At 41.3% G+C, this 22,218-nt stretch overlaps 3 protein-coding genes and 1 pseudogene across 3 annotated transcripts in view; 1 reads left to right on the top strand and 3 right to left on the bottom strand.

Annotated features, from left to right (window-relative positions):
- Positions 1–47: 47 nt before the first annotated feature.
- Positions 48–5,709, bottom strand: LOC6580292 (DNA-directed RNA polymerase I subunit RPA1). Its single transcript, XM_002006105.4, has 10 exons — positions 5,277–5,709; positions 4,860–5,226; positions 3,426–4,794; positions 2,871–3,364; positions 2,525–2,810; positions 1,529–2,456; positions 1,256–1,460; positions 1,070–1,199; positions 904–1,003; positions 48–840 (listed from the first exon to the last, which is right to left on the bottom strand). Exons 1-10 carry the CDS (start codon positions 5,617–5,619, stop codon positions 113–115), a joined length of 4,950 nt encoding a protein of 1,649 aa, XP_002006141.1. The 5' UTR covers positions 5,620–5,709; the 3' UTR covers positions 48–112.
- A 118-nt stretch (positions 5,710–5,827) lies between these two features.
- Positions 5,828–9,709, bottom strand: LOC6580290 (carboxylesterase 1C). Its single transcript, XM_002006103.4, has 4 exons — positions 9,610–9,709; positions 8,557–8,807; positions 8,405–8,497; positions 5,828–8,224 (listed from the first exon to the last, which is right to left on the bottom strand). Exons 2-4 carry the CDS (start codon positions 8,662–8,664, stop codon positions 6,347–6,349), a joined length of 2,079 nt encoding a protein of 692 aa, XP_002006139.4. The 5' UTR covers positions 8,665–8,807; positions 9,610–9,709; the 3' UTR covers positions 5,828–6,346.
- A 777-nt stretch (positions 9,710–10,486) lies between these two features.
- On the top strand, positions 10,487–13,794 carry LOC26528316 (annotated as a pseudogene).
- A 3,985-nt stretch (positions 13,795–17,779) lies between these two features.
- Positions 17,780–22,218, bottom strand: part of LOC6580286 (exostosin-1) — an 88,038-nt gene continuing 83,599 nt past the window's right edge. Inside the window, exons 6-10 of the mRNA XM_002006099.4 lie at positions 20,705–20,808; positions 20,371–20,521; positions 19,711–20,040; positions 19,322–19,638; positions 17,780–19,193 (exon numbers count right to left, since the gene is read on the bottom strand). Coding sequence (XP_002006135.1) covers positions 19,085–19,193; positions 19,322–19,638; positions 19,711–20,040; positions 20,371–20,521; positions 20,705–20,808 — 1,011 coding nt within the window. The 3' untranslated portion in view covers positions 17,780–19,084. The remainder of the gene's footprint in view (positions 19,194–19,321; positions 19,639–19,710; positions 20,041–20,370; positions 20,522–20,704; positions 20,809–22,218) is intronic.

The raw sequence follows: 22,218 nt of genomic DNA, 5'->3' as shown, positions 1-22,218 counted from the left end.
ATCAAATCAGCTGTTCACAAATCTATCGATTAAAAATATCTTTCGGCTAAAGGTATCGATTATTGGCTTAAAAATGGAACCAGTATTTATTTAAACAAATGTTAATTTACAATTAGCATATTCTGGTTAACAATTCAAAGGCACCAGTGCCGTTTCGCACAGGTAAGCCCACCATTAGACGACTTGATGGTGAATTTAGCTCGTCAGGGCGACCAAAGCCGGCTGCGCTGCGCAGGAACTGCAAGCTCGATTCGAAGGACATTTGCTGTAGCGGCGAAGAAGAGTGTTCCATGCCTTTGCGTGAGAGCGGCTGGAAAGTGCCATCAAAGGTCATGTAGTCGGCAATCAGTGACAAATGCCTGCGATCCACGGTAATTCCGTAAACCTTGAACACATTGCTGACTTCCTTGACAATGACCTGGGTCGCAGCTTCTATGCCATATGTACGTGCTATAGCATGAATATCGTTAGAGTACAAACGATTCAGATCCAGGATTTTGTTGTGCTGGAACATTTCACCAATGTTGATTCCATCTGTTTTCAACAGTTGCTCATCATCATTGCCCTTGTAGATTATAGCGCGCTTTATATGCGGCACTTGATGTACAATGCTCTTAGCGGCCAATTCACGTATAATAGATGTCAGATCAGGCTTCTGGTAGCGCACGCTGAGATTAAGCTTCACTCGGCACCAAAGATGCTGATCTTTGTCGTAGGTGTAATCCTGCACCATTTGGTTGCTCAGTAGCTTTTCCACCGACTTGTCATCCACTTCATTATTTTCTTCGTTTGCTTGTTCATTTCCGTCTGCATCCTCTTCATCGTGCTCGTCTTCGTCATCTACAAAATAAATATAAGAAATATAAAAGTTAAGATATTTTAAAATGAATGCCTTATATTTACCATTGGCATCTATAATTTCTTCAACATCATCCGGATCGTCATAGTCATTTTCGTCGGTCTTACGCTGCTTAAGCTTAATGCCAGTTGCATCATCGTCACCCTAACGCAGATAAATTGTTTACAGTATTAAATTCTATTTGCATCTATTATAAATTTCTTTACTCACGCCATCATCTGAGGAGTCGTCATCATTGTCTGCTACTTTTTGTGGACCAACATCATCAGCAGCATCCAACTCTTGATCATTGTCTTCGTCCTGTCTGTTGCCACCCTCCTTTTTCTCATCTACCACGACGCTGTGGAATTATTAAGGTTAGTTGTTGAATTCGCAGAAAATCAAATACTGGCTTACATTTTTGAAGTCTTCTTGGCATTGGACACCTTTAGAATAGCACGAATAAGCTGCTTGAAGAACGTCTGATGCATGTATTTGATAATACGCTTAGGCTTCACGCAGAAATCCTCCTTGTACATCTCGCGTGGTAGGAATTTAAAGTGCAAGTCGTAGACATATGCTCGTTCGGGTTCCAGGGTCAGGCTTGTGTTAACGTGCACGGCTATATGGTGATAGAACAGCATATTTATATGGGGAATTCCATTTTTCAATTGTTTAAATAAAACTTACATTCCAGCAGACTGGCCAGAGTCACACAGTTGAGCGAAATGCGCAGCTTCTCCGCATTTAGTTGCTGTCCCGGCTTGATTGGTATATCCATTGAAGGGGTCTTGATATTTGAGGACGCCAACATGAGAATTTCGCGAAGGCGCGGTATACCCAGAGTGACGTTCATTTCACCACGGCCAGCAAAATGGAAAGTATTCAGTGTCATCTGGGTGGACGGCTCGCCAATCGACTGAGCTGCAATCAGACCCACTGGTTCGCCAGGCGACGCTAGCGCCTTAATGCTCTTCATGTGCATAATGTCAGAAATGATATGCTTCTGTGCTGGATGCTTGGCTGCATAGTCCTCGATTAATTGACGTGTGCGCTCCGAAACTGAACCATAGTAATTGTCTTGTTTGTATACGGCAACGGTAGGATCGGGACAGCGTGCATACTTCTTGCGATACAGTGCCTTGTCTTCAGCATCCGCCTTCTTCCACAGCTTGAGCAGCCCCTCATCGAACCGTCTGCGTCCCGTCTTGGTATTTATCTCATTGGGTCGGTCAACTTCCACATCGTTACGAAGCTCCTTCGAAAAGTGTGTGAATGCCGCATACAATTTCGCTGGCTTCTTCTTCTGCCAGCTTTTAATGTGCTTCTCGTGGCGCTTTACTTTGGCGAGGCACTCTTCATCCTTCATCAGCTGCAGCTGGCTGGGCCGCAAAACGGCCTTAGCGTTTTGTGTAAGGAAGTCAGCGCAGAACTTTCCGTTAAAGAACTTGGCCTTTAGTATGTCCAGACCATCCTCGCCGTAAAGAAACTGCACCACACTATTGTCACTATCGCGCACAGTCAGATCATAATGCACGCTCAACCCCTCCAAGTGCTTGATTAAACAGCGCTGCAGATAACCGGAACGGGATGTTTTCACAGCTGTATCGATGAGACCCTGTTTTTAAAGAGAATGATGCGTTATTAAGAAAGCTCTCATATCAAAATTTTAATGTATAAACTTACTTCACGACCAGCCATGCAGTGAAAGAAAAAGTCCTGCGGCTGTATTCCTGTCATGAAGCGACCATCAATGAAGCCGCCCGATTTCGGGGATGTCTCAAATGACGTAAAACTGGGCAGAGATTTGCCAGATATCATCAACGGAGGTCGTTTACCTTCCAGCTCAATTTGACCAAGCAGGCAAGAGATTTGCATGGTGTTAACCATGGATCCTTTCGCGCCCGATAGAACCATCAATTGCAGATTGTTTGATGGAAACTTGCTGATGAGCCCACCAGGCAGACAAGTTCTAAAGAATTCATAAAAAAATATGATAACTCAGCCTTTATATAGCCGATTGCCCACTCACTTGTTAATGTCATTAGTGTAGCCATCTAACATAGATTTGTATTTGCGATCGAGCAGAACTCGGAACTTTGCATCCTTAACATAGGCAGCCTCCATTTGCTCGGCCAGCTCGTCGTGTGGCGGCACATCGTCCAACTCCAGGGCAGCAGCAACGGCGCTATTTCCCACATCGCGGCACTCGTGAATGATCTTGCGGCGCTTGCGGTCCGCCTCTTCGGTTACCAAAATATCTTTGACGCCCAACGTGAAGCCCTCGAGCTGCAGGAAGAAGGTGAATACCTTTGTGAAGGCGGTGAGCAGACGCGTGGACACATCACCGCCATACAGCTCGTACATGCAGTGGATCAGACCGAAGGTGGTTGCGCCATACTGCTGCTTGTCGAGCACGCCCACAAGAAGCTCGCCGTTACGTATTTGCACCTGACTCTCACTCAACTCTTGCTCCTGGGGAGTTGAGCCACACAAAGGCTTACGCGACCTGGCCACATTCCAGTTCTGCAAGAAGTAAGTGGGTTTGTAAATAGGTTACAAGATGCGCTGAGCTCCCATTACTTACCTTGCCGCCAATTTTGGCAAAGGAATCCAAGTTGATGCGCTCATATCCATCCGGTATCAGATTAATGATTATAGTTGAAAGTACTTGCTTTCCAGACCACAATATTGCGGGCTTCAGTATAGACGGTGGCAGTAGCTTGACATTGCCCTTAAGATGCGACAGGCCCTGGAAGACCAACTGCTGATAATCCTCGCGGTTGAAGAAGCGACCGCGTATGGACAGTTTCACGCCCGAAATAACCTGATCCTGAATAAGGCCTCCCAGTGGAGTGCCGTCCTTGGGCACCAGGTAGTTGCTGGCCACGTTCACAAGGTTATAGGCTTCGGCGCGTGCTACTTCGCTTTGGGGATAGTGCGCATTCATCTCGTCACCATCGAAATCAGCATTGTAGGCCTTGCAGTTGGAGTAGTGAAGGCGGAAGGTCTTTTCGCCATGCAATATGCGGGCCTTGTGCGCCATAATTGAGGGCTTGTGCAGCGAAGGCTGACGATTGAGCAGCAGCACGTCACCATTTAGAACATGGCGATGGACAATTTTGACGCCATCCTTAGGATTGGACAGCAACAGTTTAGCCATACTGGCGCGCTTGGCCGCATTGTCGGCGGGTATATAGGTGGTCAAGCCTTTGCTGTCTTGTATGTAGTTGGCGCCCGGATGCACATCTGGTCCATTCATCACCATTTTTCGCAACTCAATGACATTCCATTCGGTAACCGGCACCGGATAGGAGAGCTTGCGCGCAAATATGTCCGGTATACCGATCTCATCCACATCGATATTGGGGTCGGGTGTGATGACGGTACGCGCGGCGTAATTGACGCGCTTGCCCATCATGTGCTTACGTATGAGACCCTCCTTCTTTTCCAGCACTTGTTTAAGGCCCTCGGCGGACTTGATGTCGCGCGACAAGTTGACGTCGAGCAACACATCCACCGAGCTCTGCAACGACAGCCATGCATTATAGAGCTTCTCATGTCCGCTAACGCCGCGCATGTTTTGATAGGCTGCTCTAGCTGCGTCATTCAATTTGTCCTGCTGTCCCTTCATAAACTTGAGTATCACATTGAGGACATGATTGTTCTCAATTATGTTTACATAGATGTCCGTCTGCGGATTCCCCTTCATCATGTCGTTAATAACGTTCATTGGGCGGGCACGCGGCGGTGTAACTGGTATCGTATCCATGAAAAATATATCAACGGGCGAGTAATCTTCGCTGGGGCTTGACTCGCTGCTGTTCAGGTTTAGCACCGGCACAAGTAGCTTCAGAAATTCCGGATAGTTTTCATAGATCTTTCGCAGATAGCGCCGGCACTCATCGGCAAATATAACCTTGTTCTGGCCACTGCTTTCGGGCACATCGCCTATTCTGTGATATGAAAAGAATTGAATTACAAAATGTCTACCAATTGGTAACTACAGGCGCAAACTCACCGTTCCTTCATATCAGCAATGGTCACATAGTAGACAAGACGGCGATGCAAGTAGCGCACAAAGCGCATGGACTTGTTGCAGTGCCGACACTTTTTGCTGGAGCCACGTTGCAGAGCAGCATGCGTAATGGCTGTGCGCAAGGAGCAGCTTGTTTTAGTAGCATTGCTGGCATTGCTTACATTCTTGGCCAACATCTCTTGGACCGCTGCGATGCGCGGATGCACAGCATCGCCATTGTCCAGTTTCACCATCTCGTCTGTGTTTTGGCAAACAACTTCTGATTTAAACAGCTCCAGTTCTTGCGCTTCAATAATATAGCCAGCGTCAATCAGACGCAACTGAAGCATGATAATCTCGCTTTCATGATCTAGGGAAATCGAATTAGTAAATTAATTTCACTTCTGTTTTATCACTCACCTCTCATTTGCAGCTTGTGACAGTGCAGACAGAAGATGCATAATAATCGCTGCACCAGTTTAATGAAGAACGGATTGTAGACCAGTGAGCCGAGTTCAATGTGACCCATATGGCCGGGACAGTCTTGCATTTTAAGACATGTGCCGCAGGGATCCATGCAGCGGCCATAGGAGCCCAATCGAATGTCGTATAGGCCACCGGGTATTGGATGTCCCAATGCATCAAATGTGAGGCCAGTGATTATTTTAACCACGCTCAGTTTCCGTATCTCCTCGGGTGTGAACACAGCGAACTCCAGGTCCGAAGGAAACATGTGCACTTCTGGCGGTCTTCTTGCACCCATTTTAAGGTAATTTTGTCTTAAATTTACAATTAATAGATTCCTTTAACCAGCCGCGTGCAGCACGTGTATTTGAAGACAACACCAAATGTATCGATGAAAGTAACGAACACATCGATACGACACCGTTTCGATATATCGATACAAATATTATTCAAAACAATGAATCATAAATTAAACGGGGCTGTTATGAATAGCAAATGCGCGCTAATTTAAATTTGAAATTACGCAATTTATATCTTTATTCAAAGAAATAATAATGTAAATAAGTAAATACTTAAACATATACGAAATGTTTCACTTCAAATAGATTCTTTGGTAATGCTTAAAACTTATCACAAGTCAACTGGTATTGCCAGTTCTTAATAGCCATATTTTGCTCGTATTTGTTGCGGACAGTGTCCATGAGTTCCGCAGCAGTTGCCTCATCTCCATTAGCTGTTGCTCCGTCGCCGCAGCCATCTCTTGCTCTTCCTCCTGTTCCAATTCCGGTAACTCGGGCAATGTTTGTAGCCTTGTTACCCGCTGATGGATCATCGTACGGTTGCAACTGTCTTGGACGTCGCATCCGGTTAATCGGTGCAGGTTCTCGTTCTCGCTCTCGCTCTCGTTCTCGCTCATGTTTCGTTGTCCGACCACCTTTGCGCCAGGACTCGACATTGGCCACGCTTGTGTCAGTCCCATGCTTGGCGTTGCGTCCAAAGATGGTCGTCCAACGAAACCACTTTTGTCATAAACCATAAGAAGGCTCTCCTGATGAGATGCGTCCGCTGAATGGCAACTCGCGCCGCAGCAGATAGACACACAAGCCGAGGCAGCCAAGGAGGAGGCACACGAGTCCCAGCATGGCATAAAAACCTTGGCGATAGCGTGCCGCATCCGCATTGGCCTCCAAGAGCTTCACACGCTGCGTCAAGAGACCGCCACTGCCATCGCGGAGTTCGCCATCCTGAGTGGAAGGCAATAGCACCTGCCAAAAGCCATAAACGCGTCGCAAATGATTGCCGTAACCGGAATCTAGCTGGTTGTTGGTCACATACGAGTTGACATTGCCCTGCCGATAGTTGTCATGTCGGTTTGTCCTGGACAAGCTGCGATCTGTGCCGACCCCAATTTGCTGTTTACCGCTTAGTAGTTCTTCAATGGCGGCCTCATCCTCGCTGGTTGGCAGCTCTAAACTCTTGGTCAGCTCACCCAGGGCATAGATAAAGGGACGTTGCTGTGTGTACGGCTGCCAGGCATCGTAAATGCGTCCGGGTGTGGGATTACCACCCTTGACAAAGTTGGCGAAGGAGCCGCGCAACTTGCGGCACAACTGCTCCTCCTCGGCGCTAAACCGGCGACGCGCAATCTGCTGGAATAAGCTAGGACCGAGCAGGAGCGGCAGGTCGGCGCTATGCGAGGCGCCGCCAAACAGATTCTGTCTGCCGCGCATGTCCATCGCATGGGCATGGGACTGGTCAAAGACATAGGCGTAGCTAACGCTGCTGCTATTGTTGAGTAGCTGCAGCAGGCGCAGGAAGGGCGTCTCATAGAGTGCCTCGGACAGCAGTCGCTGCATGCCCCACAGCAGCTGAGTGACCGAGGCATCGTCGCTGAAGTAACGCCAGCGAATGGCTGCCAGTTGAGTGTCGCTCGCACCCGCCTCCAGCTGTGGATTCATTGAGCGTAGGACATTTGGCAGCAGCGTTCCATTGATATAGCTGTGCAGGGCCTGCTGGCCATCGCGTGCCACATCCAGCCAGTAATCCTGCATGAAGGCGCCCTCATTGGAGCCAATGCCCAGAAGCATAGGTGGCAGAGAAACATTAGTCAAACGCTGCTCCAAATCATCAGAATGGGGCAGCTGCACGCCCAGCTGCATGCTGGCATTGCCGTGATTATAGACGCTTTCGTAGGCACGCAGTAAATCCTCGGAGCTCTTGCGGCGTAGGCAGCTCAGCAGCTGACGATGCTGAGCCTCCTCAAACTGACAGCCCAGCTTATGTACGAGAGTGCGACCCGTGGCCACAATGCGCTGCTGATGGCCAGCACTCAAGGCGTACAGCACAGGACCCGGGGACATCAGAATCAGTTGCTTGAACAACGAAGTACCATCAGGAGCAGGCTGCAGTGCGATGGCTAATGCCAAAGTAGCTCCGCTACCATGGCCGAGCAGCGTCAATTGATCGGCATTGGCTCCAAAACTGACCGCATTGCGTTGTAACCAACGCAGCGCCATTTGAATATCACTCAATCCGTAGTTGCCCGGCAGCTGGCGATGATCCTGACCCAACCCCAGCCACCCATAAATATTGTTGCGATACTGCACGCTGACCACAACAATGCCCTCGGCGGCGGCGAAGTCCATGCCATTTATGCGATTACGCGGCCAGTCATAGGCAAAATCCTCTCCGCTAATGATAACCAGAATTGGCAATTTTCCATAACGCAAGCCCGACTCAGGTGTCCAGATGTTTAGATAGAGGCAGTCCTCGCTGTTGCTTGCAGCACGGGATATGCTGCCATCGGCGCTCTCGTCATAAATCGTATTGGTTAATTGCGGACAAATGGGCTGCATCGCTGTGGCTTGAAGCGTCCAGTTCCACCCATTATGTGGCTTGGCGGCCTAAATGAAAGAGAAATATTTGAAATTTAAGAGATTATACTACTTATTGATGATTGATTGATATCGATTATTCTGCTTAACAGTCTGCTCAAATCAATATTACAGTCTGTTAAAGGATATGTTACAATTACATACGATATCACTGTAAAAATACAGTATAGGGGAATAAATTAAACCTACCGCAAATCGTAGCGATCCCAAAGGCGCCTGTGCATAAGGTATTCCCAGAAATGCATAGACAGCACTTCGTGCTCCGTCTGGAAAAACTTTCAGCTGAAAGAGAAGCAAAAGTTCAACTGGTATACATATTTGAATATTAATTTTATACTCACACCAATCAGATCGCCTTGCTCCAGTTTAATATGCGTCTGTTGGGCCCAGCAGCCCCACAAGCTGAGCCAAGTAAACAGCAGCCAGTGGAAAAGTCGAAATAGTTGCATCTTTGGAAGGTCTCTCTCACTCTCTAGCACATATTAGGAAGCATTTACTCTTGGACTATTTTTGCAGAATTTTTGCTGATTTTTTTTCTGGTTTGTTCTCCGCTGCAATATACCACACAGACTCCTTGACGCTGTAACGAAAACTAAAAAAAATAAATGTATTGTACCCGTTGTTGGCAAACGCTGGCTAAAAGTTTATGCTAGAATTATTTCAATTGTTTTCTGGTGTCATTATTGTTAATGCGGTTGCTCTGCTCTGTTCGGGAATCATTCATGCATTCAGGAGATCAACACAGCCAGCGACACCAAAACACCAAACAACAGGTAGGTTTACAGGGTTGATTGTTGTCTAAATACATGAATATGTATGTGTGTGTGTGTGACTAGCATATGTATGTGTGTATTTGTTGATATATGGGTTGTTATAGGCTATAGCCGGGGCAACTCCCATGCAGACTGGAACTGAAGCCCATAACTTTGAACTCAAAACAACATCAATTGTTGAATGTTCTCCCATTGGAGTGTGTTTTGTAAAATTATCACGGGTGGGTTACGACAAAATTTTCGCAATATATATCTCTATATATATTTAAGTTGGTCAAATACTTAGAAAAGAAAACAAATATACTACTTGCTTTCATTCCAGTGAGTCATCAAGAAACCGCTGGCAATGATGTGTGTATAGCGATGACTATAAACATAAAAATCGTCTTGTATAAATAAATTAAGAAATGTAGGCAAACATATATTATATTCCCGTTTGTAAATTAGAATGCTAACTCTTGTTGCTCACATTCTGTCTCTAGGGAACTAGAGTTTAATTAATATTATCAATTTAACATTCAAAATTAAAATTTATTAGATTGCAGAACGTTTCAAAAGCTGTTATGCGTATATATAGAAGATTTAATATTTGTATGTATGTACAATATATCTAATATTTACCTCTATATATTTCGGATACTCCGCCGTTAATCAGTTATCACAATTTCCAACTTTTGTGGCAGCCCTCGTTTTGATTATTTTGTTTTTTATAAATTTCAAATTTTTTATTGAGTTTTAATTTGGCTGCTGCTGCCGCTGCCGTCGCCGTCGCCGTCGCTGCTGCTGCTGCTGCCGTGCAGAATATAAATATTCGTACGCTTCACAGACTGCGACAGAGAGAGAACTTTACGTCTATGTTTGTTGTTAAATGGAGCTATCGGAGCTTTGGGCTTGCAGCAGATAATGTACCATAATGTTGGTTTAATTCCGGACCAATGTGAACAGCAGCTGCTGCTCTCTCACTCTGGTGGTGGATTTGTTTTCTTCTTCTGTTTTTTTGCTGGCTCTGTTAGACGAAGCGCAGTTCCGGTCAACGTCGGAGTTGGAGATCGACGGCGCTGGGTCATAATTAACATCTATGTTGTCATAGCAACTTGTGCTTCCATTGGCTCACGCACAGTTATGCATTTAATTAGTTTTTTTTTTTCGAGAGCAATTTCCAGACGCGGCGTGAAAACACGACGCAGAACAGAGGCTGCCAGAGCAGAAGCTATGCCATATTTTTCATTAATTATGAAGCTATATAATACAAATTTAAATTGCCATTTGCCTGAGTCTGCCTCGCTGTGTATCGAGTGTACAACTCTTCTCTCTCTATCTCACTCTCGCTCTCTCACTCTCCCCTTCTCTCTCTTTCATCTAATCAATTTATGGCTGTTAAACGTGGGCGTAGCTTTCGATTATTTTAAATTGCATTGATGGCCTCGTTTGGTCAATGGGTCAGTCTCTCTGTGGGCTTTGGACTATTTATTACTATGAATTAAAAAACACAGGTAAAATGTTGTTGAAGAAAGAACAGAGGTAACATGCCCACACACACACACACTCGCACTCGCTATCAATTAATCTTTAATTCAAACCGTTTTGTTTGACTAAATATTCGAGAGCATTTCGAATTGGCCAAAATCAAATAAAGCTGACCAGATTGTTCATTTCAGTTGGCAGCAAAAGCTGCTGCGGCTGCTGCTGCTGTCGTTGCTGTAACATTTGGGCCTTATCCGCCGAAACTTGTTCAATAAATTCGTCATAAAAACGTTTGACACAAACTTGGCCAAAACACTTGAAGCACTAGAAAGCAACAACAACCAAAACAAAATGAAATGTGCCAATGCAAATACAACAGCAACTGTGCAATATATTTGGCAACAACAACAAAGTTCCGAGTCGAAATTATTTATTTTTGTTTGAATGGGATGCTACACACAAAGTTTTTGGCTAATGAAAATGTATATGATATTGGAGAGAGTCAGAGTCAGAGTCAGAGACTGTTTACATATTGGCAACTTCTTTATTCAATTTCAGTTCAATAAAAGCCAATTGTCGACTCTTATTAGACATCCTTGCCATATTTTGTTGAGGCGATAGACAAAATCCAAAATATTTTAGCCAGGCAGTGGCGGTAGGTAGGGCAAGCCAGAGAAAGGGGTTGTGCCTGACTGAGCTCTGTCTCTCCTCTCACTCACTCTCCCTCTCTCTCTCTCTCTCTCTCTCTCTCTCTCTCTCTCTCTCTCTCTCTCTCTCTCTCTCTCTCTCTCTCTCTCTCTCGCTTAGCATACTAGTAATTCAATTTTGATTTAGATTTTTCAACAATGCATGGCATTCATTTTGTTGTGCTTATAGTTATTTATTTTGCATGCTCCTCTTCATCTGCTTCTTCCTGATGCTGTTATGTTATGCATACTTGACGTGCAGCAGAGTGCAAATATTTTGTGCTGCTTTGGATTTTACACAGAGGCATATTCTTATTGCTGGCTTTGCCAACAATTTGTCAACACTTCGAAACAATTTACAGTTGTGGTTGCTGCTCATGAAACTTTTCGAATGCAATGCGACAGGCCAGCGACATGTCAAGGGTGACTGTATACATACATATATCAATATGTGTATGTATGTATGTGTGGTCTGCCTTGCCTTTTGTTTTAATTTGCATTCTTTGTTCAATGTTCATAATGTGAAATTCCATTGAATGTTAATTAATTTCATAGTTTTTGGCAATTTTTAATTGGCTGTTTAGTGCATGTTTAGTGACGTTTATGAGTCCGACCCCCAAGCAATGCCAATTGCAGTTGTGGTACGAACAACGGGAATTATTTGGGTTTTCCAGTGCTCACATTAGCAACAATGCAGCATAATATAATTATGTAATTAGCTGAAGCAACAGCAGTGCCAGCAAATTTGTGAGAGAATGTTTAACAAAACAATGGCCAAAAAGTTGAAGTGCTTGTTTCGCTTCTGCTGGTTGCCGTTGTTGTTGTTGTTGCTGTTGTTGCTGTTGCTGCTGCTGCTGCTGCTTTAAGCCAAATTGTGGCAGACATTTTGTTTATGCAGCTAAATCCTACACGGCCTGCACTTAACCAGCTTGTACGCTCACACACACACAGAGAGACATACATATGTAAGCGGCGTGACTGTGTGCTTGTTTTACACGTGCTCTTTATAATTAATGCTAACAAATTTTGCGTTGAAAAGGAACTGAAAACATAAGCGACTCACTCGCATAGCCCACTTTAGCGCCAGCAGCATTCCAGTTGGCTTAGCAGAGATGCAGCAGCAGGAGGTTGGGTGGGGGGGTCTGGCAAATGGCTCTGTGAATCAGTTCTCCAACCATTTTGTTGGCCTACTCAGCTAGCCACAGAAATAAGCTAACAAAAATGAGGCATATGCAGAAAAGCAGCAGCTGCAGCGCGTCCTTGGCAATGTCAGCTGCATCAGGCAGCCACCAAACGACAGAGGGCGCCACTGTGCATGTAACACAGGCAATGTGATTCTCAAATAGTTGCATTTCATAATGATTAATATGCATTTCTGTATCAAAAATATACTAAATATATATATAAATAATACTAAATGTATATAATCATATATATAAATCATATGTATAAAGAATAACAATTGGTATAATTTTAAATGCTTGACCCAATGCCCGCATAGAGTAATGCATGGAGGGGGGTGCGTAATCGGTCCATTTTAGACTTCTGAGCCTGAGTCAGCTGCAATCATGTGGTCAGATGCTGAGTATAAAACGGATAGGATTCTGTGAGGCAAACATCAGTCGCAGTTGAACCCAAGAGCTGCAGCAAAATGAGAGTTATATTGGTGATTGGATACCTAGTGGTGATTGCTGGAAACGGAGTGGAATTCCTACAAGAGCGAGTTTGGCAAGATCTACGATGAGTCGGAGGACTGGTTGCACAAGTTGATCTTCCGGGATAATAGGAAAATCATCGATGCACACAACGAACGCTGGGCCGCAGGAGATGAGAGCTACGAGATGGGTCTGAATCAGTTCTCAGACATGCTGCCAAATGAGGTCAGCGAGACGATTGGAACAGATGCTGAAACGGGCTTTGATGAAGATGTGGAAGTGGACATGGAGTCCTATGATTGGAGCTATGATGAAAACTTTGAGCTGTCACCCAAGGTAAACTGGACCCAGCTGAGTGCAGTTTCGCCCGTCGCGTTTCAGGAACACTTCAACACCTCCTGGGCCTTTGCTGCAGCTGGCGTGACGGAGAGTCGTCAGTTCATTAAGTCCGGAAAACTGCAAGTGCTCTCCAAGCAAAACCTTGTCGATTGCTGCAAGGTCGAAAGCAATTGGCTTTCACGAGCTCTGGTGTGCGTTGAGAAGATGGGCGGCATTGACACGGAGGCTTCGTACCCCTACCGTGGACTGACTGGCAAGTGCCAGTTCAAGAAGAAGTCTGTTGCTGCCTGAATCAACAAGATTTTCAAAATATATCCCGGAAACGAAAAAGCTTTAGCCTACAGCGTGTCCCAGGGTCCGATTGCTGCTGTGATTCCATTTACAGCGATTGTCCACTACAAGAGCGGCGTCTACGACAATCCCCACTGTGGACAGAGCGCCAATTATGCTGTGCTCATCGTGGGCTACGGCCATTGCAAGCACTTCGGAGACTATTGAATCCTCAAGACTTCTCTGGGTCCCCACTGGGGGAAGAATGGCTACATGAAGCTGGCACGCAACAAGAACAATCTGTGCGGCATTTCCAATAATGCCTTCTTTCCAGAAATGAAATAGACGCTTAACAAAGTGCTTTAGCATTCTGGAGTGATTCATTAATTTACTTTATTTATTAATTATCTGAATGTTATACTCCAATCAATTTTTGTAAAAATATGCCAATAAATAAATTTGCCAATTTAAAATTTGGGCTAATTTGACAATGTATTTTAGTAAAATTTTGTACTATTAATTAAAAATAAAACGATACAAAATTTAAAGAAATAAAAAACTAAAATATATTAAATTTATGCATATCAAAAACATTTTTATCCCACCAGGACATCGTCTTCAAGTCACAGAACTACTCAAGTTTGCGATTCCACCTTTGCCATGTCAAAGGTCTAATTAATATTCACGAAACGTATGCATATTTTGCTGGCATCTGTAATTAGCTGCACCGCGACGAATGTTGTGAATGTATTTAAAATGCATGTGCAAATTGATATGCTTCTCTGCAGGCGCCATTTAATGTTATTAATGAAGTTCATTGCATGTCATGCCATCTCGCTCCAGCTCGTTCGCTGCATGGGCAAAGCCATGCGAAAACCACAAAATTTTATTGCATGCTTTTAGGCGCCGCCATTTTGCGAGTGTCGCAGCGACAGAGGCAGCGGCAGCGGTAGAGGGAGCAGCAGCCGCAGCAATGCAATTTATTAATTTACAGGTGCAGAAATTGTTGGGCAAAAAGTTTCAGCTGTTTATTTATGTACATGTACATGTGTGTGTGTGTGTGTGTGTGTGAGTACATGTGTACTTACATTGGGCATGTCTGGCAACTGCTTGAAAAACAATTTTGTGTCGAGGATAAGGGAGGACATGTTTTGTAGCTCAAAACTTTGCTAATTCCTTTCGCAAACTTTTTCTAAGGTGTTGAGTTTGTCATCTAGTTGTTGCTGTTGTTGTTGTTCTTGCTTACCTCAATGTAGTTGCTATGCGTGTGAGTGAATAAAATTGCATTGAAAGTCTCATTTTCATTTAATTTTTATTCAAAAATCACATTTTTGTTTATTTATTTCTTGTTTTGTTTTGTTGTTTTTGTTTTGGTTTTCGTTTGCTATTTCGGCGCGAGCTGCTGTTCAATAATATAATATTAATTATCATTTTATATTTATATGTTATGCTTACTAGATTGAAGTTTCCGTTTATGTAATTTACATTCTGTTTATGTTTCTGCTCTGTTTTGTTTTTATATATATAAAACCATATATATTTTGGTTTTCTTTTTTTTTTCTTCTAGTATGACCTTCCACTGTGTTTCTCTGTTTTGCCTTAAGCTTTAACAACTTTTAACTATGCAATAAGCACATCCACATTAAATATTCGTATTCTTTCTTTCTTTTAGCAGCTGAACATTTATTACAAGTATTTCAAATGTGTGTGTGTGTGTATGAGTGTGTATGTACAAAAGTTGCATTAATTAAAAGTAAATATTAAAATAAATAACAGTTGCATGTTTTCAATGGAGATTCGTCACCTCAAATTGCAGATGCATTCAGGGCAATATAAAATTACAAAAAATGAAAAAAAAAAAAAAATATATATGTCAAATTGTAATTAAATCAATTTTTACAAGTGACGCAAACATGTTGTGTGCACAAAACTTAATTGAAGCCGCACAATGAATGGCCAAGTGAATAGGTTCAATCGTGGCCAAAGTATATATGTATATTTCCCTTATTAATAATAAATTATTATGTATTAGACATTCTTTGCACTTGGAGATAAATGGTTTGCAAAGCATTGGATTTTATGCCTGCCCAAGTTATTGTCTGCTGTTAAGCCTCTCTTTCTCTCTCTCTCCCCCTCTTTCTCTATCTCCCTGCATTTAATAAATTAAATAAATACATATTTTTTAACACTTTTTTTTAAACCTATTTAATCAAAAATACAAATTGAGCCTCAATACTTATATAACTAAAAAAAATGTTATTAAACATCAGAAAATATTTTTAAAATATAAATACATATATATATGTATATATATGTACATTTTTATTTTATTTTTTTACTTTTTAGCAAACTGAATTCGGACTCTTAATGAAATAAAAGTAAGAATATATATTTTCTTTCTAATTAATAGATATATATATTTATGATAGAATTATTTCTTCAAAATGGATTGCAAAAATTAAATACCAAAATAATTTCAGCAAAAATAAATATTGTTTGATCTAGGTTGGCATAAGTGAACCTATTCACATGTGCATTATTGCGCAAATATTTATTAAAAAAAAAAAAAATTAAATTATATATATTTGTATTGAATGTTTTTCTCTTCGTTAAACGCAGGCGCTGATTCAATTTAAATCTGAAAATGCAGATAGCGACAAAAAAAAAATGGAGAGAGTGAATAAAAAATTGAAAAGCTTTTTGCATCTGTTAAATGTGGCAAAATAATTGATTATGCTCAATTATCTTTAAAATGCGAAAAGAGAAAAAAGGAGAGAACTGAATATATGTACACTTTACGAATATACGAGGAGTATTTGCTATATGCTATGCTATGTTGTTGTTGTTGCTGTTGTTTGTAGTAATTTACTATGTCAATTGTATCACAACATTTAAATTTCGCATTTAATTTAGTTTTTCTTCATATTTTTTAATGGCATTCAATATTGATTAAGATTGTGTTCTTTTTGTTTTTTTTTTAGTAGCTGCGTATGTAATAATTTTTTATGAGTATTATTTATTTTCTTGTATTTTTTTTTTTATTCATTAAATTTTTTTTTTTTTTTGGCTTTTCAACAATTTTTCGTGTGTTTCGTTTGTATGTTGTGTAAATGTTGGATTGTAGAGTTGTTTTGCTGTTGGTCAATTAGTTTGTTATTTGTTTTGTTTTATTTTGTTTTGTTTATTTTCCTTTTCAAACATTATTAGTTAAATATGTATAAAAAGTGACATAGTCTGTTGCTTGTTTGTGTCAAATACAAATGCACAAAATACGAGTATAATACAAATAGTTTTACACACAGATACAAAAAGTAAACACACTGTACAAAAGTGGAATAGAAATTTATGTTATATTTTCTATGTATGCTTGTTCCATTTATAGTATATTTCTCTCAATCTTTGTATGCAAGTGTATGAGTGTGTCTGCGTGTGCTGCGTGTGTGGGTGTGTGTGTGCATGTTGTCAGACGGGAATTTTTGATTATTATTTAGTCGTAAACGCAGAAAATATTTGAAATATTTGATTTATGTGCATGCTGATGTCTGATAGGGCGCATTCATTGCATTCGAGTCTGCCCAAGTCAGACATTTGGAATTTACATACAAGTTTAGCATATTGCATACGTGTTTGTATTTCTCTCTCTCTCTCTCTTTCTCTCACTGTCTCTCTCTATATATATATTGTATTGCAGATAAGCATTTGGAATGATAAATGCTAAACAATTGGCATGGCAGTCCAGAGTTGAGGCAACGTTCCAACCAGATGCATAGCTCTTCAGTAAGTGTCTTCGCTTCACAGTCGCAATTCTGACTTCGTCGTTGCCAGCTAAATCCATTTGATATGTTCAGGCTAAACATTATTGCTACAATTTATTTATATTTCGCATTTCATTTTCATTTTATATTGTTGTTCTTGTTGTTGTTGCTACATTTTACGTAGTTAGTTGCGTGTGTTTTCTACTCTTATTGCCCTATGCACTTGGTTACCAAAAGAAATAACAAAATATATGAAAAGTAAAACCAATGTTAAACCAAAATAAAATTTCATAAAAATTAAACAGAATTTTTGTTTTATTCTTTTTTTTTTTCAATATTTTTCGTGTATATTTTTGTAAAAATATGTATATTTACGTAATATGTAATATAATTTTTGTTTCTTTTTTAATTTTATTTTATTTTTGAACACATCTATTGTAAATTAAAATTAAATGTAAAAAAGTAAGAAATCTGTCATATGTATGCATTTGATATGCGAGCGTATAGCTTATAGAATTGCATATGCTTTATTCATATATATATATACATATATTGTATATATACATATTCATAATCGATTGCTAAACTTTACATATGTATATTAAATGGCTGCCATAAAAGCTAAAGCTAAAGCCGAATTACACTCTTTATTTAAAATTTCTCTTGTTGTAAAAACACATTGTTGAAATGTAAAATGGAAATTGCACATTTAATATAATAGAGTGTAGAAGTAGTTGGTTGTTAAGAAATAATTAGGAATACACAATTATACGAATGAAATGAAGACATTTACTAGTTTATATATAATTCATTTGATATCCTTGCAGCATCCTTGACTTGACTTGAGTACATTTACATAGAATTTATGGAGCAATCGGAATAGTTTTCAATGTGATATATGACATATCTGCAAGGGTATTCAATATTCGGCACACCGAATACACTTACACTCTTACTCCTGCTCTATCTATCTCGCTTTCTGCATTGTTTGTGCACATTGTACGATGGCTGTTGAGTTCGTAGTTCACTTGTAGCTATCTTTGTTTTGTATTGTTATTGCAAAATAATGGCCACAGTTTTCAATTAACTTCTTTAATTATTATAGATAAGGAATATCTTTGCAAGCTTAAGCCTAAATAACTGCCATTAAATAGTTAAACATAAGAATGGCTACAGACACACACACATCAATAATAATAACACTAACTAACTATACACATATAGACTTATTTATCATAGCGATTCCATATCATATCATATATCATATATCATATAATCATGTAGAGTTATAACAATTACAGTTCCTATGCGGCAGACATACATACATATACAAAACATTTACACACATACAAAAATCAAACGCGTACAAAATCAGCTACTTATGCACATATAAGGTATGTATATGTAATTATGTGTATATATATATATATATATCTATATATCGTATATATCGTATATATGTATATCGAAAATTTGCAGCGCTAATTTGAAATTAGCAAAAAATGGCATTCCGCTCGCTCACTGCGCCCGGGGCAGGTCGCACAACTTAACTAGGCCTAATCAGAGTTCTTCTATTTATGTACATATACAAATCTGCTGTGTGGGTGTGTGTGGGGGTGTGTGTGTGTGTATACAATATGCATTATAAATATATATATATAATTGCAACGCTGAATGCTATTTTGTTACATATACATAAATATATACGCTTCATAAATCCTAACTAATTTTTGCTACTAATAATAATTAACATAGTTTTTGCGGCGCTTCGCAGCGTCAATAAACAGCAGTTTATGAAGTCCGTATGCATGTGTGGGTGTTTGTGTGTGTAGGCGCGTTTTTGTTTGTTTGTGTCGGTGTGTACACGTGCGGGTAGGGAATCTCAGTACTCTTAACGCTTGTAGCTATTGCCAATTTGCATATACCGCTAGCTGCCAACCAACTCGATCTGGCGATACTTTTTACGCAAATTGGAGACTGGATCACGATATAGCATGGGATCCATGCGCAAGTTGGAACGTATGAGCGGCATGTAGCTGTGAATAGAAAGAGAAAGAAGACAGGGAATATATAAAACTGCTAAATACAAACTGCTTAATACAAATGGAAATTCTTAGATGAGTTGAGTTGAGCAAAGAGAGAGCCAAATAACGATTCTACTCACCCAAATACCGCTGCGAATGTGTTGAGGCAGCTCTGTCGCTGTATGAAATGATCGGGATCATTCCAGGGCGAGCGAGCCGTCTCATGATCCTTGTAACCCTTGCGCTGTGTCACTTTGATCGGCGGTTTTCTGGTCACGTGCGAGACCAGCAGGTTCATTAGGATATCCTCGCAGTTGGAGGACTGCTGTACAGTCTTTAATAACAGCAACGACAGCCAATTGGTGTACAAGTAGTTGTAGTAGCGATGATAAAACGCCGCACCCGTCAGTACAATCGAATAGTAGTTCGTCCACTTGGACGTATAGCCCCAGGCATTCTGCAAATTCCCAAATCCAATTTGATTATTGAAAAATTCAATCGCCATCAATCGTGCTGCCACACAGCTCACCTTGGAGTCATCCCAGAAATGCGCTCGAGCCGGATAGCCTACAATGCGTTCCGGAAAGTCACGCCAGACCGTGTAGGCAAAGTCCAGTTCATCCGTGTTGAGTATTGCATCCTCGTCGAGTGAGAGCACCGCATCCGTTTGGATTTCCTCGTAGGGCAGAAATCGCTGCGATATGCTCGGTCGTGCCTCCGGCCCCGTTTGCCCCGTGGGCGACGCTGCCGCCCCTCGATTACTGCCCCCCAGGGCAATCACGTGCAGAGGTATGTGATAGGTGGGCGGCCAACGTTTCTTCAGTGGAAGCGGCCGATCGGCAGCCCACAGGATAAGTATCTAGAGGTGAGAGAGTAAATGAAGCAGATTTAGCAGCAGCAAACAATTTACTTCAACTTTTAAATAACAGCGCAATATCGATAGCTCGATTTGCTTTAACAGTGTTAGCGCTGTCTATTTGATTAATTTATTCAATTTAAATTCGTGAAGAAATTATCGATAAGTGTAATTGAATTGGTTTGTCGAATTAGTTCTTAAGGAGCAGATCAAGCGATAACAATGATAGCAGCTATCGATGAACCAATTTGCAGTTCACTCATCTCTATGCGCTCCACTTGAGTTTGGCTTGAAATCTTCCATTATGTTGCGTGTTACCATGTTGATACTTACTCTATCCACAAATTGGCTCTTCGTAATGGTCCTGACTAGTTTGTAGAGCGCCGCATTGGGGCCGAGGGCGGCGCCAATTTGCACATAGATAACGGCCGTGTAGTTGTGACGCGGCTCCACGCCCATCGCATTCAACAGAAAGGGCATAAATCTGAAACGGGAAAGGCAATTAGGTTAATGGCGAAACACTTCAATGCCCGCCCCCGCTCCCCTCTTCGTCTACGACGACCCTTTGCCCCAAAATGGTTGGGGAATGTAAATTTAATTAGGCACACTTTGCCGGCCCAACGCAATGGCCACCACCATGATGCTCAAAGCATCGCTGGCATCTTACCTCGAACTATCGGCGAATGTGGGCAGCGTGAGGAGGGCGCCGGGCGCCGAGTTCCAGACGAGGCTGCTGCGCACCGGATAATCGGGAAGTCGTTCGCGAATGATCTGCAAAGAGGCACAGAAAATAAAGCGGGATATTCAAACGGTTGTTTAATGGCCAAAAAGAACTCAAGTGGCAAGCCGATTGCCAATTGATTGCTTAATGAACGGTTCTGCACATCAATTGGCATCCAAATTGCGTTTTCAATGGCACTCGACGCTAGCCGCTTAAGCTGTCAGTCAGTCTGTCAGTTTGCCAGTCGGTGCGCCGTGTCAGTCCGTCCATTCGTCTGTCAGTTCCTCACTGGGATTTTGTGTGCATTAATTCAAAGGCCGCCGCCCAAGCTGTTGCCTAATTTTCCGCTTGACGCAGCTGCCAGGCAGTCTCCCAGCGGAGCCGCTGGCCGCAGCATCCGTTGCGCAGAACGCAGGAAGCTCAGCTAACCCACCAAAGCCCCATTTTACACCACACAAGTGTTAGACAAAGCAGCAGCTGGCTATTGGTTGGGTCTGTGCGGGAGTTAGCCTGGGCTGGGGAGTGTTGTGTGTGCTGGCAGCATTAACGCCCATTAATTTGTCGCTCAAAGTGAAAATTATGTATATAACGCCTAAAAGTATGCCATGCTAAATTAGTCCTACAAATCTCAGAGCAACCGCTAGAGAGAGAGAGAGAGAGAGAGAGTAGGAGTTAGAGTGAGAGCGAGCAAGTTGCGAAATGCTGGCCGAGCTCAGTATTTAGTTAGGTTGGCCATGTGCCACTATAATTGCTAGTCCCGACCTGGACCAACAGCGAGTTACGAGTGCGACGTGCACGCCATGACGAGCTGCACCTGCTGAAGCTCGAAGGTAAAAGGTAAAAGGAAATGCAGTTTGCAGTTGCGGAAAATCACAATATTCTGGCACGCGCCACTCTCCCTCTGTGTGTGTTTGTGTGGGGCAGGAAAATGCGGATAAAACATATTTGAACGGAAGAAAGGTTGCGCTTAAATGTCGAGGATTTGGAACGCAATCTAAATAACAGATGCGCTTCTATAGATAGTTGATAAAGGAATTAAATGTATATATAATATAAATATATAGAAAGGTATATATAATATATAATATATAATATATAATATATAATATATAATATATAATATATAATATATAATATATAATATATAATATATAATATATAATATATAATATATAATATATAATATATAATATATAATATATAATATTTAATATATAATATTTAATATATAATATATATATTCAACACTTTGAAAGAGGCATTTAAATTAATTATTAAATTCATAATTCTTACTAATAATATTTTTAAATAATTCGAGTGTCAGGAATAATTTAAAAGAGAATACTTGTAATATATTATTTTATATATATATATATATATTTTTTTTTTTTATTATTAATATTTATTTTTTTAATTTTTTTTTTATTTTTATTAATAATGTTTATTGAAGTCGTAAAAGG

Source organism: Drosophila mojavensis, unplaced genomic scaffold (genome assembly GCF_018153725.1).
Source record: "Drosophila mojavensis isolate 15081-1352.22 unplaced genomic scaffold, ASM1815372v1 contig_80, whole genome shotgun sequence".
Lineage (NCBI taxonomy): Eukaryota > Metazoa > Arthropoda > Insecta > Diptera > Drosophilidae > Drosophila > Drosophila mojavensis.
This window is presented reverse-complemented; position numbering and strand designations above follow the sequence as displayed.

What these genes read in the sequence shown, in the direction of transcription:
- LOC6580292 (XM_002006105.4), bottom strand. Translation starts at nt 5,619, where the DNA reads ATGGGTGCAAGAAGACCGCCAGAAGTGCACATGTTTCCTTCGGACCTG. An exon ending in TCACAAGCTGCAAATGAGAG is followed by an intron (nt 5,227 to 5,276) that starts GTGAGTGATAAA and finishes CGATTTCCCTAG; the next exon opens with ATCATGAAAGCGAGATTATC. An exon ending in TACACTAATGACATTAACAA is followed by an intron (nt 2,811 to 2,870) that starts GTGAGTGGGCAA and finishes TGAATTCTTTAG; the next exon opens with AACTTGTCTGCCTGGTGGGC.
- LOC6580290 (XM_002006103.4), bottom strand. Translation starts at nt 8,664, where the DNA reads ATGCAACTATTTCGACTTTTCCACTGGCTGCTGTTTACTTGGCTCAGC. An exon ending in AGCAAGGCGATCTGATTGGT is followed by an intron (nt 8,498 to 8,556) that starts GTGAGTATAAAA and finishes CTTCTCTTTCAG; the next exon opens with CTGAAAGTTTTTCCAGACGG. An exon ending in TGGGATCGCTACGATTTGCG is followed by an intron (nt 8,225 to 8,404) that starts GTAGGTTTAATT and finishes TCTTTCATTTAG; the next exon opens with GCCGCCAAGCCACATAATGG.